We start from the raw sequence: 17,517 nt of genomic DNA on the forward strand, positions 1-17,517 counted from the left end.
AACTATTCAATTATGCACAGAAGGCCATACAGGATGACCAGTGAGGCTCTATGATGTTTTAAAAGCTAGTACTAAAAGCTAATTAAAATCTTCTCTGGTGATAAAGGGAGACTTGGGAGGAGTGTTGCCACGTTTGTTTTCCCTAAGAATTTAATTTACAGCCAATTTTTCCTATCTGAATGTTACTTTCAAATGCACCCAGTGATAAGAAGCAACATCTGTTTTCTGTTCAATAGTACAAGGAGGCTCTGCATGGGGCTGAGTGTACACAGCCTATGTGAAGCCATTGTTATTCTCATTTCTTTTTTGTCCCCATGCCTGGTCCATTTGCCATATACCATCCGGCAAACAGCTGACACATCCCAGCTATTATGGACCCAGGCCTAATTGCAAGCAAAGTCTTTAAGCTCTTCCATGTTGGCCTCGTAGGAGGAATGGGAGGCCCATATAAATGATGCTGCTCTAGACCACTGCTCTCATTTTGCCTTTGCGGAGTTCGCAGGCTGTTGTGCTGGAGGGTTTGTGGATGCTAAAAATATAGCTGGAGCCCAGTGCCAGTGATTCGCTCTCTGGCTCTCCTCCTGCTCCCCCTGCCTGGCCAGGAATGTTTCTGTTTTCTGTGGTAATAAAGTTTGGGATTATTTAGATAGTAAACGTATTCCAGAGTATATTGTTTTTGCTGGGGTGTGGCAATAGAGCTACCTGGAAAGAAGGAATAATTTGGGAGATGTATTTGCCAGCCTTTTCCCACAAGTTTGAGCATGGGTGCCACTCTCCTGGGAGTGCATTTCTAGTGATCTGGGCATTTTTTCCCCATCTGGGATTTTAACCTTTTAATTTTTTCCGCCCCATAGCCCTCCTGGAACAGAGACCACGATGACACGGCATCAACACGCTCTGGGGGAACCCCCGGACCCTCCAGCGGAGGACACACATCACACAGCGGGGACAACAGCAGTGAGCAAGGTAGGAACAGAGCCCTCACACTTTCCTAGCTGGCTAGTGGTCACCAGCGTGCTCAGGGACTGGTTACTTTCTTTCTGGTGTGGAAATATGCTCTGGTGCTAGAGGGTTTGTGCTGAGAAAGGTCTATCTTCCTTTTTTTTTGACATTTTTTTCCTCCATCTCCTCCCAGTAAAGGGATTGGCATCTTTATTTCTTTAACCCTGCCAGCAGGCACATGTTAGAGCAACATATGTACCAAATTTGCAGTGTGCTTAATAAAAATAAGAAATGAGAAGTTTGGGGTTTTTTCTTCATTCAAATGGGTTAAAAGATGAAATCTTCAAAACCAAGTGTAATTAAGATTTCAGAAATGCATGCCAATATGTCAGAGATGCCATCAAAACTTGATTGCATATAAAGATGAGATGTTAGCTGGACTGTTGTACAAAATCCTGAGCTGTGCTTTTATTTACTTTTTGATACTCAATTCCAATTTACTTGAATGCAAGAACGTTCTGTTTGAGTGCCAGGCCTGTGTAGCTGATTTAACAGGGCAAGTATGAGATGAGCTTGGTGCAATGGAAGTGGGACATTCTACAAATAATCTGTGCTGTCTCAGAAACTCTGAAATCTAAAAAGCTGAATCTCTGTATTTTTTTTCTGAGAAGCCGAAAGCATATTTTTTCTGAAGAGACCAACTGCAGTGGATTTCGTGTTAATTTAATGCAATTAAAATTTAAAAAGGATCCTTAATCTGAATATAAAAGAGAGTGCTTTATTGAAGTTGACTCTGAACTCACAATAGGTATATACTTTTAAATCTGGTTTTATGATCATGTTTCATTCAAGTGCTGTTAGACAACAAAGGAATTGTGTTTCCAAAAAAAGGTTGAACAGTACTGATTAGCATTGCAAAGTCTGCATTTAACAAGATTAGTTTTTTAACTAAACCAGTATATTTTAATTTTTTATATGCATGGATTTAACGTACATGTTGAATAACATCTCTTTATAGAATTTTAAGTATTTGAGACTCATTATTGTTTAAAGAAAAGTTGCTGACTTCATCGCGAGTGTAGCCTAGTAAAAATGGGGCCTGGAATAGTAAACTGTTGCAGAGTTGAGGCAGACACTGGTAACCTTCTGACCTCTGACTTTTACTGGAAAATGATATGCAACATAAATTCAGGGGGCCTTTTTTCTTTCAAGTATGTATACATATATATTCCAGTGTTGTTCGCAATGCTATAGTTGAAGTGGTGTCAACTTGTTCATTAGAGCCCCTTGCTTTTGGAGCAAACTTTAAATCCATTGAGGTTTTTTAAGGCTGAGAAAGCTGCTTCAAAAATAAGCTTTGAACTAAAATGTGGTGTTTTCAGAGGGTTTTTGTATTCGTTTAGGGCTGTTCTTTTATTAGACGGATGTGCGTGTGTTTATGCGGATATGTGCGTGGACAAAACAGCTGTGGGTAGCCTTGCCAGAATGCTCCTAGACCGTTGGAAATTGAGCATAGTTCCTGGTGTATTTCTAAAGATTTTCAGACTTTATTTTCTCCAAAACGTGGCATTTTTAGTAGTCTGGAGTGCTGGTCGTATCTGATGCCTATTGCCATCCTGCAATAAGCTTCTAGAAACGGGCGTGCTGCAGCCTCAGTCAGGAAGGGTTTTCTTAAGTGAATTTCAAGCCTGAGTCCTATGAAGTATCCACAGAAGGACTTGTCGGTGATGCTTTATTCAGTTCTGAAACTGTTACCCAAACCCCAGTGGTTTATTTGGGCTGGGATTGCTGACAGTGCTTGATAGAGAACTGTTTTGTGAAGAAGGCTCAGTGCATTAAAACTGTCGAGAAGAGTAACAAAAGTGGGAATTTGATAGCTGGAACTCTCAGGTCAAGTTTGGGAAAGAAATTTTGGAAAAGAGATCCTGTCCTGGTAGTCTCTGTTACCAAGGCTTGCCTTCAGGCTACTTGGCACCTTTGGAAATGGCATTGTTTTTGAGGAACAGGAATGTGGTAATGGTAGCAGTGGTCTTGCTGAGCCTTGCTTTATGTCTTGTTTACATGAAATGCTCTGAAGGTTGAGATTGTGGGGAAATCTCATTTGTTTAAGCACATCCATGCCTGTGTGTACACCTTCTGTAAAAAAAAGCTTCCATGATGTGATTTTAGCATTTCCCTGCGGGGAAGAAGTGAAAAAATACAACCCTGAAGGACTGAAATAGAAGACAACTAAAAGATAGCAAATATCCTGCCTCTCCCCAGCTGCATTGAATTTCCAGATGCTGTGATTTGGTGGCTTTTTCTTCTGTGGCCTGATGTTAGGAGTGTAACATTGTGGTTAAACCCCTGTGTTCGCCACTGCTGGGTGCTTTTCTTCGCAGCAGAAGGAGAAGGAGCCAGCATGGCACTGCCATAGCAGCCAGGTTCTGTGGGGGGGTGGCAGCAAAAGGCTGGGGACCCACATGCTCGTGCTTGCAGCCATAGGAGTTAACTCGAGATGCATGCGTTGCATGACATATATTCAGTATATTATGGGCTTCCCTATTTTTAGGAGTTTGTAAAAGTTCCTTTTGGTTCCTTCCATCTGTCAAGATCACGTTTGCCATTTAAAAAAAAGGGACAAAAAAAAAAAAAGCAAATCAGATCACCAGAAATAAAACCTTCAATAAAACTCTCTAAAATTGTCTGGTTTCAGGTTTTTCTCACAACCTACTTCCCTCGTTGGGGTAGGTAAAAGCACCTTCTGGCCCAGGTTTGCAACCTGTCTGAAAGTATCACAAAGGTGTTAAATGTAAGCTTTGCATTTTCGGAGAGGCACAGACTGGAATGTGTAAGCCTTTAGCAAGACTTTTCTCCTTAGTCCTTAACCCAGACTATGTTAAGATTTTATTTTGGACTTTTTGGAGATTTTTCTTCATTACCTTATTCACTACAAATCTTGCAAAGTGTATTTTTAACCTATTTATGTCCCAGTATAAAACACCCATCAAATGATTGCCTTGGAAATCAGGAGAGATGGTCTTTCCTGTAAATATTTTAAAGTCTTCTTCAATGTCTAAATTTATTTACTTAGTAAATAGTAATAACTCCCAGCTGCTTCGATCTATTGCAGAAATCCATATTTAACTGCTAGGGACCTGTTCTGAGGTCTTGTGCCACTGAACAGCAGGATATGTTATTGCATAGTACGTTGACACAACCTCTTCTAAAGGCCTGGTATTGTGTCATCATAGGGCATAGTTATAGTACAGGAATGCAGAATAATATTATGAAAAAGTTTTCCCGTTGCTCTGAACTTAACAGGAAAGGCCTTTGGAGGTCTGTCTCCAAATGGTGCTAAGAGATCTGAATTTACATAGTGGAGAATCAGTTCACTAAATCCTATTTAAAAGAAGAGAAGCAAATTCTTATGTATAGGCAGGTGATGCTGAGCTCATGGCAGCACTATTTTATCTTACTTCCTCTTGTAACTTCAAAAGATGCCTGTCTGGGATATTGAGAGATGTGTTTTGTTTGTTTTTCAAATAGTGAGACCAGGAAGATGCTGAACAAAGCCTTGGTACAGTCACTTTTAATCCAGAGTGGAGTTACTTATTTCCCATGTTTAGCTCTCCTACACAGCTTAAAAGAAAAAGAAAAATAATCCATCAGTGTCACCTTATTTGTGTGTATTGTTTCCCTCTTTTTTTTTTCCCCCAAGCCTCAGCCTGCATTCAAAGCATTTTTTTAACCTCCAAATAATTGCTGCTCCTTCAAGCCAGGAGTAGAAAGCAGTGATATTTCTTTATAAAAATGTATCAATGGCTGCAATGGTTTATTTTTTTCAGGGTTTTGTAGGAGTTTGAGCAACCTATAGGCAAAAAGGCAATCGGGTTTATTATTGCTGGGAATCTCCAGGCGGTTGTTTGGAGGCTGCAAAGGCAGGCAGCAGAGCTGGGAAGAGGGGGAGAGAAGGGCCACATTATGTTCCAGATGACTGAGCAAGGATTTATATACCAGCTTGCCTTTTTTTTTTTTTCCTTTTTTTTTGTTTTCCTTTTTTTTTTTTTTTTTAACATGGGAGAAGAAAAGTAATAAGAGCGGGGAGGCATTTGAAGCGGTCAGATGGCCGATGACTAATGGGATAGGTGGGCAGGAGCCCTCGGATTGGGTGTCTTAATGAGCACATTTCGCACCGAGTTTGGGCTGCAGTTCCCCTTCACCTTTGCCCTTTATTGACCGAACTGACACTTCATTTTTCACATACTTCCAATTATGGCTGAGCTTAAGTGTCGCCCTGCCTCCTTTCTTTCTTGCCTATGGATGGCTTGAGAGTGGCTAAGGCCACAGAAGATATTTTAATTTGAAAAACTACCATAGCAAGGCAGGTTTAGGGTGTAACCTGAAACTGCTGTCACTTGGCAGTTTCTCCAATGAAAACAAAAGTTTTAATGTTTCTTGTTTAGCGCTTCACCACCAGTTCCCTCCCTGGTCTGTGGTGATGTGGGGAATTGCTTTGGGAGTGATTGGGTTGGTGAGGGTTGTCTTCCTCGGGGTAAACCTGTTGTGGCACTACAGGTGTCATGGGCGGGAGTCACTGAAGTAAAGAGGTAAACCCAAATGAAAAGCAGTGCTGTGCTTGAGCGGTGGTTCCTCTTTCCTTCTCAATGCAGCATCTTCTCAAATGGATTCTTGTGATGTAATGCCCTGCAATGTCCTTTGCTGGACTTTTCCCCTTATGGAAAAGCAAAGCATAATCGTGCTTGCACTCCTCAAGCCTTAGGCCAATGTGGATTTTTTGTTTTGGTAATATTTAATGCATGAATGCAGATTTGAGTGTGGCCTGGCTGTGAAGCTTTGAGAAGTGGCTGAAAATTATGCTGGGAGAGGCTGGTGGGATGAAGAGGTGGAAAAATCTGCAGTCACCCCTTTGGTGTACAAGGAGAACCATGATATATCTCCCACTGCTCAAGCCTGTGTGCATTTCCACGTTGGCTTTTACATGCAGAATCCTTCCAGGGCGGAAATGTCTGTTTGCTTTCGCAGGGCTTAGGGGGTTTCGGAGCATGCGGTTTTCCTACCAAATGTGAATTCTGTCGGAAATAGTTGGAATAAGCTGTGCTCGCATGGGGTGGGTGGGTTTAAGAACAAAATAGCTGCTGTTAGACCTTCCCTTCCCAGCAGCACCACTGGATTTTGCGGCGTGGTTTTCACTGCTGGCTCTGTCATGTGAAATTTGGGTGAGTAATGAGTGGGCATGTCACCTGTGTGCCACTGGTGATTGCTTTACATTTAAATACCTGGAGACTATGTTGACAATATTTACATACAAACAGAGGGCCCCAAAAAGACAGAAGTATTTATCTCAAAAAAAAAAAAAAGTATGAAGTATTACCTACTTTATTATGTAGCCCTCTGGCATAGTAATGGCATGGCATATTTTTACTATAATATGGTAATAAAAGAATATGTAAAAGGCAGACAAAGGTTCTGTCTTTTCACTAAGGTGACCCCTGTTACCAAGTAACTGCTTTACTTATGAGCTTATTAAAAACTCAAAAAAAAATGAGCTTTTCATACTTCACAGGCATTGATGTGAAAATGAGCTGTCCTACGAGTAGTTTTCTTGATCATTTTTAGAACAATTGATTAGCCAAAGAGCCGCTGTCATTAGTTGACATTGACTGATAGCAATTTGTCACAAGCTCCGAAGGTCAGCCAGGCAGTGGAAGCTTTGGCTTGTCTTTGATTGACCTTTTCTGATGCCATTATCATGCGATCGGTTAGACTGGATGTGACCCTCGATTAGAAAAGACAGGGCATTAGTCAACAGGGGCTGCTCCCTGTGTTTTTTCTGGTGCTTTATGTGTTGTGAATCCCGAATTAAGCGTAATATGCTTGTTTGGAAACGGAGTAGTGTCAGTTTTCTTGCTGAGGCTCTGCCATCCCCTTTTCTTTTCCTGCTTTTCCATCAAGCAGGCAGCGCTCAGTTTGCTTTAAATCAGTGTGAGCACCTGTGCCCTCTTCCTTTGATGTGAGATACAAGATTTAAGCCAGGCTCATATTTATCTGAAACTCTTCGTGTAGGTGCATATTCTTCAGCAGCACCAGCATTAATTATTTTTATCTCCCCAGAATCATGTTGGGTTTTTTTAACAGTGATTGAGTGGTTGAGGATTATGCTCATAACATGATGTCAATTTATCATTCTGCTCTAAAGCCGGGGGGCGCGAAACTATTTTTTTCCTCCTTCTAGTTTAGGTTTTTGGTTTTTTTGTTTGGTTTTGGGTTTTCTGGTTGGTTTTTTTTTGGTCTCATCAGCCTGATTCAGCTGTTAAACTTAGATTTCAGCAGTGTTAAGTCTATGTGCCTCAGCTAAGCAGGGCTGTACTTCCAGAATGGTGCATGGGAGCAAGTTGTTAGTTAGGAGCGGGTGTCTGTCATGATTTGAGCATTAATCTATTCCTTGTGTCAGGATTTATTTCAGCATTAGCTTAAACGTCTGTCATTAACAGGCATTTTTCTTTTCGGTATGGCAAAGCTAACTTAAATACTTATAAACATTGCTTGTTTTCCCTAAATTGTGGGTAACATCATCGTAAATGAACTCTTTTCCTTGTAAAAAACCTTCCTTCTTTCTGTTTGCATTTCAGGGGAAACCTGAATTTCTCTAAGCACCAACTTGTTTTTCAGATCAACCCCCAGAGATAATAAGCAGTTCAAAACCAGCAAAACCATTTCAGCATGGTTTAATGTGACTTTTAGTCTTTGCTCAGAAAAAACTTCCAGCTGGGAGGGGAGCAGAGAGAGATGACCATGTCAGGAGGCAGATCTTTCAGGCTGAGGCTACTGCCATCATTGGCAGAGCAGTAGGAGGGAAAAAAACTTTGGAAACTGTTTACATTTAAAGTGGCTATGGAAATACAAATATTCCTGACTTTCAGCCCATCTGTATGGGAGAATCCATGTGCTGGAGTTTTTTTTGGTTGTGTTTTTTTTTTTTTTTTCTGTCTTTTTGGCAATTTTTTCCTAAGTTCAGAAATGTCTACCCATTAAACATCTGTGTGGCTATGCACAAGCCCATGTATACATAGATGTGTATATAAGAACATGGCCCTGACCCTGAACTGAGAGCATCCCTTGGCTTTTGCAGCCCCAAAGTGTGTCTGCGCAGAACCAGGTGTCTTGCTGAGGGCAGGATCTTGAATATGCCAAACAGGAAACAGTGGTGGAAAATAATCACATTGCTGAATCGTTATCTTGGGCTGTTAGCTAAAATATCTGGTGTAGGACTGAAGGGCATATTGCTTTCCTCCTTGGATGGAGCAGAGGGAGGTTTGGTTTTCTAAGAAGTTGTAGAAATAGATTTGAAGTTTTTAGTGTCCAAGATGCCCCTTTCAACAGTACCGGAGTTGAGGGTCTTCAAGATGGCTGATAGGAATTTTTTTTTTTTTGGGTGCTTTATTCAGATATGGTGTTTGTTTTCCTACACACTCTGGATGTTTTCACTTAAGTTGTGGTGGCTCATTGGAGCTAATGAGCTTCCCATATGGCCCCTATTAAAGGCCATCTTAGTATTCCCAACTTAAGGGTTCTGTCCCATTTGCTTCTCCAGGTTTTGGTGTCTTCAGCTGAGTCTAGCAATCTGATGTAGGCAGAGTGAGACTTTGTGTGTGTCATTAGCCTCTTTAACTTGGAGATTAAAAAACAGAAGTGATCTCGAGATGTTTATTTTGAGTGACATTTTATCACAAGGAGTATAAACTCATAAATATGCCGTATTTCTGGATTACTGATGCAACAGGGTGTGCCATTAGGCTGCTTGGCACAAACCATTTTCCTATCTCTCACATGAAAGGCTGGGAGGGGAAAGATGACTAAGGTTGGAGGAGAAGTCTTTAAAATTAGTTGTGTATGGAGAAAGTGGGTGCTTGTCCCATAATACAAGAACTAAGGGCGGGTGTTCATGGCACAGGAGCTGTTCCAGAGTGTTGGTAGGTTTAAAACAAACAGAAATGTTTTACGTGTTGGGTTAAATTTGTTGCTGCAGAAGAACATTCTGAGGAGGTCAGCAGGGGACAAAAAGAGATTAGACCAATTCATGGAAAAATAGGTTCTCCTGTAGCTATTAAAAACCCTGGTCCAGATGCAACCACTGGCTCAGGAAGCTGCCCAAGTGCTGATTGTCAGAGCGGTGGTGCAGCTGCTTCTGTGTGCCCCCACTTTCCCTGGTGTTTTCCTAAACACCCCTCATTGCTTGTGTGACACACCACCACAAGACCCACTTAATTGGACAGATGTTCTCTAGCTCTTGTGTTCAAATAATTTCTTATAATTCAATTCAGGAAATAAGATACTGCATATTTTTGTTTATCCCTTTTTTTTAAAGGCTCTTGCTAATGCTGGCATGCTTTTGTTGAGAAGAAAGTAGACATAGCTTGTATTTTCTTGCCCTTATTACCCCAGTGGTGGGAATGTTTTGATGCTATTCATTCAAATTTGACAGGTGATTGCTTCTGTAAATGAATGCACTCAAATCATAATTGTTGCAACAGAATTGTTTGATTACCTGGCGGTAGCCTCTTTCTCTGTGATAGCTTTTGGATCACCTGTTTGCTGAGAGCATTTGACAGTCCTCATGTTTATTACCCAATTGAATGTCAGTAGCAATTGCAGCTAAAGATAAACGAAAATGCAAGTACTTGTTGACCTTGACTTTTTTCCACAAGATATTGGACTTGATGGCTCTATTGCTGTTGAACTGATAAGGGTTATAAACAGTAGTTGAGGGAAAATGTTTTATTCCCAGCGGAAAATACCACACTGCTGTGGGAAATGGCATCTGACTAGCACTCTTTGCCAAATTTGCTTGGTTCACCTTCATTTAGACTGTGGGAAAATAAAATCCAAATTTCCCCTTTTATGACTTGAATATCTCTGCAGACATGAATTCCTGTGATCTTTGTAAAGTTTTGTTGGCAGACTGTGCCAATAAGAGACAGTGAGCACGAGACTTCGCCATGTTTTATGATGTGCTATAATGAGGATTCTCAATTCTTCCTCATTTTTGGGCAGATTTGATAATTACAGGGAGGGAGCAGAGCTTTCTTCTCCTATTCCATGGGAAGCTTAATATGTCTATAAGTGACAAAGACTGGGAAATGTGTGGCTGTGGGTGGATATTGTCAGAGTGGGGTGGATATTGTGCTGGTGGGAGGACAGCCTGGGGATGAAGGCCAAGTTATTGCAGGGATGGAGGGATGGTACTTTCATTGGTCAAGTTTGCACCCACTTCTTCAGGCAAGGTCCCACATGGGGTCCTTTGCAGATTTTTGGTAGAGGCAGCTGATCTGGTGCTATGCCTCCCAGCTGTGTTTGGGAAATGGGAGAGAGGGATGAACTCCCTCCCCTACCAATTTTCCTGCTGTAACACCCTATATTTTATATATATATATATTTATTTATTTATTTATTTATTTATTTATTTATTTATTTATTTATTTATTTATTTATAATCCTACTCTAATATGAAACCTGAAAAGAAGACTTCAATGGAAACAGGAAGGAAGCAGGCAATAGGCTTTGAGATCTTTCAGGATGAAAGTCACTGTCTAAACATTATATGTAAAAAGCACAAAAGACAGTGGAATTATATTCTTTAAAACATAAGTCCTTCTTGTCTTGGGAACTGCTCTGATAAACTCTGTACAGTATTGTAGGAGCTTGTTAAAGCTCTGAAATGCAGGATTAAGCAGTGCTGTAGCAGTTAGCAGAGTCAGACGAGTAATCTTATTCCATTGTAATTTTTTTTAGGTAAGATTAAGCTGGCATTACATTATATGTTTGTGGGCGAGGGGCCATTCTTGAAGGGATTAATTAAAAGGATCAGCACTGTAAGATGCTGACATAATTTTTTCTAGGCACATTGATGCACACAGGCTTTTATTATTACTATTCTTTTTTACTTTTTAATTTCAATTTTAAATTCATGAATGAGACTGGGACTTTCTCTGGGCAATCAGAGCAGTCTGGGCAGCTTGCAGCAGTGGTGATGTCAGAAGCACCTGTCATCCTATAATTCATCAGGGACCACTTCTCACTGGCCTGGTGACCCACTAGTTGGTGACATGAGAAATACCACAGGGAGATGCCTGATGTCCCTTCTACCCAAGCTGGGCTGGGATCGTAGGGCTGTGACTAAGCAAATGCCTGACACTGCTCTGGCAGGCCTTTGAATGAGGCTGCTGTTGGTAAAGCCTTCCACCTTTCTGCTTTGGCTCTTTACCATGATACCTCCTGCATGTCGCTTTTGGTTTGACGTGCTTGAACTTTTGCTGCTCAGGCCTGGAAGGTGGGAAAGGACATGGGAGAGCACGGCTGGGCACATGATGTGCAGTGGGAGCAGTGTGACATCAGGATAGGCACTGCCAGCCTGCCTCCTGCTGTAGCTTGGGAACTTCCCCATCATAAGGCAGTACCTCTGGCATCTCACAGCCAATATATAAGTATTTATATATTTTTATATTAAAAAGTCATTTATCTATTATAAATATTATGGGTATTTGTTCGTTTGTTTTTCTCTTGAGTGTTTAGAATCTCACACAGATTTTTGCAGTTGCCCTTTGATGAAGTGCAATTTGAAAGTGTGGGAAAGAAGAAACAGCATATAAAAAAATAAAAGTACAGTGGGGACACCTCTTCAACTACTCGTCCCTTAGTCTTTAGTTTTCTTGGGGCTGATTCTGCTCCATGGGTGAGAGATGGCCCTTGCATCCCCAATACTGCCCATTGTCTCCAAGTTGTAAGTACATCTTTTGCAGAAGGAGAGAAGACCTACTAGAAGACACCACTTATGCCCTTGGAAAAGACCTAATGGTGGCAGACATACCCTAACTTATTCTGAAATCTTCCCCACTGCTCTGAATAGCAGTGTCACATGGATGTGTGCTAAATATATTCTGGAGTCTGTGGTGTCCCGACGGACCTCGAAGAAGGCATATCTTAGCTTTCTCTGGTCAGCAAGCGAAGGTCATGGAAGCAAGGCTTTGGAGGATGGAGAATATTTTGTTGGTCTCATTGCTGTGCCAAGAGAATCTCCTCCCTTTCTCCTTCCCTGGCACAGCACTGAGGGAGGAACCCCACAGTAGAGTTCCTGCTTGGGGCCCTGGATTATAGCACATGCACTGCATCAAATGTCTTCCTAAAGCAGGGGAAAGAGGGAATGAGGTCAGCATTAACTGAACAGCTCCAAGTTAAGTGTCATTTAAAATGGGGTTAAAGTTTCAGGGCACTGTCAAGTCAGAGTGTAGCAGCTTCTTGCTGGAAGAGCAGGGGATAAGTTGCAGGCAAATTACAGCAAGGGGGAAAAGAGACAACAAAGTGGAGTAGAAATGTTGTGTTCATTCTGTACTTCTCCTCCATTCCCCACTTAGCAAAGCATCTGTTTATTTCTCCTGTCCTCTCATCCTGCCTGTGGCAATGAGAATGCCCCAGGAGAGGCTTTTGTGCAGGATCCTGCCTGCTTTCTTTTTTTTTGTATCTGTCTGCACTAACCCCGTGCAAATTCTGCATGAGGCCAGCTGTGTAAAAACAAGAACAGTGGTGATGTTAATTCGGTACAACTATTGGATAGACTTGGTATGGCTTTGTATTGTAGTTCTGTAATGGGCTGTAGGAAAGCAGAAGGATGTTCTATTGATGAGCAGGCTGAGCCACAAAATCTTTGAATGTCCCTCTATAAATATTTATTGTTTGTGTGTGTGTTTGTTCATATATGTGCTTGGACGTGACTACTTCCTACTACACTTTTTTATTCTGTCAACCTGGCAAGGAAGGTGGTAAAACCAACCCTTGTGAAGCACTTTTTAGAACCTTTTAGAGCCTTTCAAATTTCCTTTATGAGGAGTGTTGTGCTAAGTTCCTTGGTGTTACAGCTACAAGAAACAAATTAGGAAGCAGTGCTAACATTAGTGTCTCACTACATATTTATCCAGCTAAAAAACCCCTGAGGTGGCCATAATTTACCAGACTGAAGAGCAGAAAGGGCTGGCACAGCCTGCTTATCAAGAAATGTAAAGTGATGACTTGCTTTAATTTAATCCAAAAGATGTTGGTGACTTGGTTGAATTTAATCCCAATAAATTAACCAGCTAACAGTCTGCAGGAGGAACATGCTAGTCATGACATGGGTATATCAGCTCTTCACCACCATTAATTATGTTGCATCACTGAAAAGCAGAATATGCATATTATGCAATTTTGCAGCATGGCTTTCCATACCTAATATATTAATATAAATTGGAATTGCTTTGTACAGATGAATTGAAATGCTATGTGTTACCAATATACAAATTTTATTTACAGTTGCAGTTGGTGTATGTGAAATGATAGTATTAGACTTAAAAGTGCCTCTCAAGTTGATAAATGCCAACTTGATACTAAACACATTAATACTCAGTTAAAATTAGCAATCAATTTACTTGGATATTGGAGGTTAGCCAGGGATGGATCTGAAGTTGTATTAGGTATATCGTACTGGTCTGAATACATCATATGCTGTTGCAAAAGCATTGTGCTAATTTTAGCTTACAAAGAGGATGAAGATAAACTGCCTGCTGCTAGTTTGCCATATGCTATCCTGGTGATAATATTCAAGCTGAAAATATTCTGCAGAGAGTCTTATTGTTTCAGTAAAAGAAAAGTGGAACAGAGTTAAGCAAATTTCTGCTCTGTAAATGTATACAAAATAATGAAATAAAACAAACCTCAAATGCTGGTAGATGAGATCTGTGAAATTTGTTTTGGGTTTATTGGCTTTCATGGGAGTCAACAATTTATTTTACTATATATTTGATCCAATTGTATCCATTTCTCCCATGTAAATCTTAAAATCAATCTAAATAAAAATCGAACTTTGTTCTGGTAGGCAAAAATATAGTCTGAGTTGCTCCTAACTAGTTAAGCCTCCCATCCTTCAAGTTTGGTACTGCTGAGCTGATTTTTCATGAGCTTCTCCCTTTGCTTTGTTTATTTGAAAACACAAAACATATTCTGGTTTCCATATGGGGAGGATTTTGCTTCTGTGTGTTCAGTGAGGAGCATTTGCCTTCTCCATGTGCCCCCGTGGCCAGGAAGGGGGTGTGTGAGGAGGGGTGCCCGGGCCCCTGGGGTTGCAAGGGCTGGGGGGAAGCTTTGCATTAGCAAGTGGTGAAAAGCTTGACCTTCAAGTGACCTGGGTCAAGCAAACCCCCTGCCGAAGTGTCCCATTTGGACATGGATACCTGTGGGGTGAGGGAAGAGATAAAGAAAGGGGGAGGAAGATAAAGTAATCCCATTGACCTGGGAACTTCTCAGATATTACAAGCGAGGGAACATCAGGAATAATAAAAGAGCGACAATATTTGCCTGCCCTCTGTATCTGTGTAATGTCATTTCCAAAGGGCTGGAGTAGATAATAGCAAATGTGCTTTCAAGTATCAGTTCAATCTCTTGAAGTGATGGGGAGGACTGGATGCCCTGATCTGATGGGTGCTGGAGAGTGTAATACAATCCTCGTCACTGCAGAGAGAATTGTATAAATGGACAAAGATCTGCTGATTACATCTTTTGCTAAAGTGTTAAGTAAAAGATCTGGCTCTAAGAGATGACTAGTCTACTATTGTCTGGTCTTCTGACTTGTTTTTATAGGGGTTTGCACAGGAACAAATACCAATTACCAAAATAAAAGCAAGCGGTGCGGCCCGTCCATATCATGGTAGGACACATGCTCTTGAGTCACCCTGGGCAGGAAGCTTGGCAGGTCTGTCCCCCACCATTGCCATTGCATCTTTATCTCTCTCCTTCATTGTTTGCCACTGAGTGCTTGAAATTCCAGTTTCCAAGTAAAAACTTCCTGTTTCTTGCATTTACATTCAGTTTGGTAAGACATAAATTTAGTTATCTATCAAGGAGGGCTTTATTTTTTTCCTCTCTCAAGTAAGGCAAGATAGGAAGAAGAAATTAATTATGATTTGGTGATAAGAGGTAGAATTTTGCATTTTCCCAGATTCTCTGTGGCAGGAAGTGTGAGGTTGTATTCTTGTGATAAGGGGATGGATGGGAGCTAAATTCAGCCTTTCCATCCTGAGTAATTTTAGAAATAGCCCTGAAGTCCAGATCTTGCTTAGAAACAGAGATGGGCATATTCAGTCTTCATTAGCCATTGTTTCCTTGCTAGACCGTTGCTGCTTGTAAGTTTTTACTGTTCTGTGCAGTATTTAAAGCTAAAAGTGCACATATTATTGTAGTCATCTCAATCCTGAATTTCCCTCTGGAGAGTTTCTTTCTCTCCATTGACTGTGAAGGGACTCAGGGAGGACTAATCACCTCATTCACTTAGCTTGGCAGTCTGACTTAAATGCTTAGAGTGAGGAGGGATGAAACTCTGCTAAAACTTCCTTTAGGAAGAAAGTGTTTGCTCTTTGTGGAGAATCAGAATAAAGTGTCTTGTACTGCTGAAGATTAGAGGAGTGGGCTCAGGTATTGTATCTGTAGGTGTGTCTGTCCTCTGCAGCTCCTGAGCACAGTGATCTGAGAATCTCATGACATTTGTTGTGTTTGCAGACCTGCATGGGTAACTGAAGTGTTCAAAAATCTTGGCGTTCATAGAAAAAAAAATACATATATACTTTAAAGCAAAAAAAAATTATTTAGAGGGGGTGTTAGTGTCTGTATTCCCATGCCTAGCTGTCAAGAAGCCAGGATTCCAGCTTTTCCTAACTTCAAGAGGTTGCTTGTTTTATTAGTGCATACGTGGTTTTGTTTGAAGGTTCTCATATGTCTGGGAACTGAGGACTTAAATATAAAACACGATGAATGGAAACTGTGTAGCAGTGCTTTGCTCAGCCTCCAACTAAACATCATTGAGGTCTTGCATGAGATGAGAGGCTCCTTGAGGGAAGCCTTGAAGCAAAATCTATTGCTGAGTTGAGGTGGTAGGAATGGCTATATTAAGCTTTGTTGTGCTGTTTGGGCACAGGGTCCTTTGGCACAGGCATTGCATTTGCCAGAACTTCTCTCTGTTTTTAAATATAAAATCAGAATTTAACCTACTTCTGCTCCAAACTAAGAAGATGTACATTGGTCCATTTAAGTGTACTTATAGTCATTCAGAAAGGCTCATTTTTCCACTTCATTTTTGTGGTTGCATTTATAGCAATCCTGACTAGCACATGAGGTAGATAGGTAAGGGGTTAATAATTTTTATTCAGAATATTGAACTCTTTTTTCCATTTTGAAGTCCACTTTGGATGCTGTCCTGAAAAATATCTGTGAATTGTACTCTGTGTCCCCACTGTGCCCCAGAAACATGGAATTTGGTGAAATTCAGGGCTTGCTTCCTTGGAGGCTGCGAGTACAAAGCCTAAGGGTAGTGCTGGAGGTTTGCAGGCGTGGAGGGAGGGTGGGTTACTGGCAGCAGCAGTGTGGGCTTTCATTCAGCACCTTGTCAGCTTGTCTTATCTGGGATCTTGGGGGATGGCTCTCTGGGGTGAACCAGGGAAGGGAGCTGAGTGAGATGTTTCCAGGATTGTCCTGGCAGAGGCTTGCTTGTGAGTCGTTCTGCTTGCTCTGCAGGAGTCATAACCAGCACAGATACTTGCAGTGCCTTGGGAAGTTGGGCTTTCCAGCATGTTTTTTGGCTGCTCTGAGATTTTGACCTCCTTCTTTGCAACTCATGGAATCTTTGGATGTGCACCTGTCATCTTGAGCCTCTCCTTTCATGCTTTTTGGTGAGGTTCATGCGCAGCTTTGAATACGCATGAAGTCTCCTGGGCTGGCAAGGGGTGAGCAAAGGATAGCTTCCCCATGATCTTACAGGCAATTGCCCTCTCCAGGTCAATATTGCCTTGTTCAGGTCACTGCTGAGATCATATTCATTGCAAATATGGTGCTTATGTCAAAGTATCTCCCTTAGAAACTGTTAAGTATAGGTGAGAATGCTTTTCAGCTGAACTTTCAATTTCAACCTATGATTATAGATGAAAATCTGCTTCCTCATCTGCCTCAGCCACAAATCACAGGTGCAGCTGGTCGGGCATTTAAAATTACAGAATTCAGAGTTGCTTTGCATAGAAACCAGCATCACGATTAGCAATGGTTCAGAGACTAGCATTGTTGGCAACTGCTCAGATGATTTGCAGGTATTTATGAAAGCCTTTTCCAGTCTCAAGAGAATCACCTGTTTTGGCATCAGTGAGTATTGTTCCAGAATTGTGATGGGAAAGAGTGCAGATCTGTGACTCTGATTGCTTTTCTGCCTGATAAGCCTTGGTGACCCAGTCTTCAGGCTGAGACACTGGCCTGCAGATCCTAAGGCATCAGCCATACAGCAAAAGTTGTGTATGGAGGAAGAGAGCAGCTAACACACTGTTGGAAAACTGTGTTTTCTCAACAATGAGTTTATTAGAAGAGACTCATTCAGAGTGGAAGCAGGAAATACTATTTACTAGGACTTATTTGAGTGCTCCAGGATAATTTGAACACAGGTTTTCAGAGATTTTCTTTCTTTTTACACACATCTAAGAACAACTCTAATATGTATATATATTACAAAGCTGT

The 17,517-nt window shown here is 41.2% G+C and overlaps 1 protein-coding gene across 3 annotated transcripts in view; it reads left to right on the plus strand.

Annotated features, from left to right (window-relative positions):
* The window catches only part of MEIS1 (Meis homeobox 1), a 108,222-nt gene that overhangs the window by 27,120 nt on the left and 63,585 nt on the right, over positions 1 to 17,517 (plus strand). For all 3 annotated transcript variants that reach the window (XM_059467959.1, XM_059467958.1, XM_059467960.1), the window contains exon 7: positions 855 to 966. In XM_059467959.1, the coding sequence (XP_059323942.1) occupies positions 855 to 966 (112 nt within the window). The remainder of the gene's footprint in view (positions 1 to 854; positions 967 to 17,517) is intronic.

This window comes from Ammospiza nelsoni, chromosome 3 (genome assembly GCF_027579445.1).
Source record: "Ammospiza nelsoni isolate bAmmNel1 chromosome 3, bAmmNel1.pri, whole genome shotgun sequence".
Classification (NCBI taxonomy): domain Eukaryota; kingdom Metazoa; phylum Chordata; class Aves; order Passeriformes; family Passerellidae; genus Ammospiza; species Ammospiza nelsoni.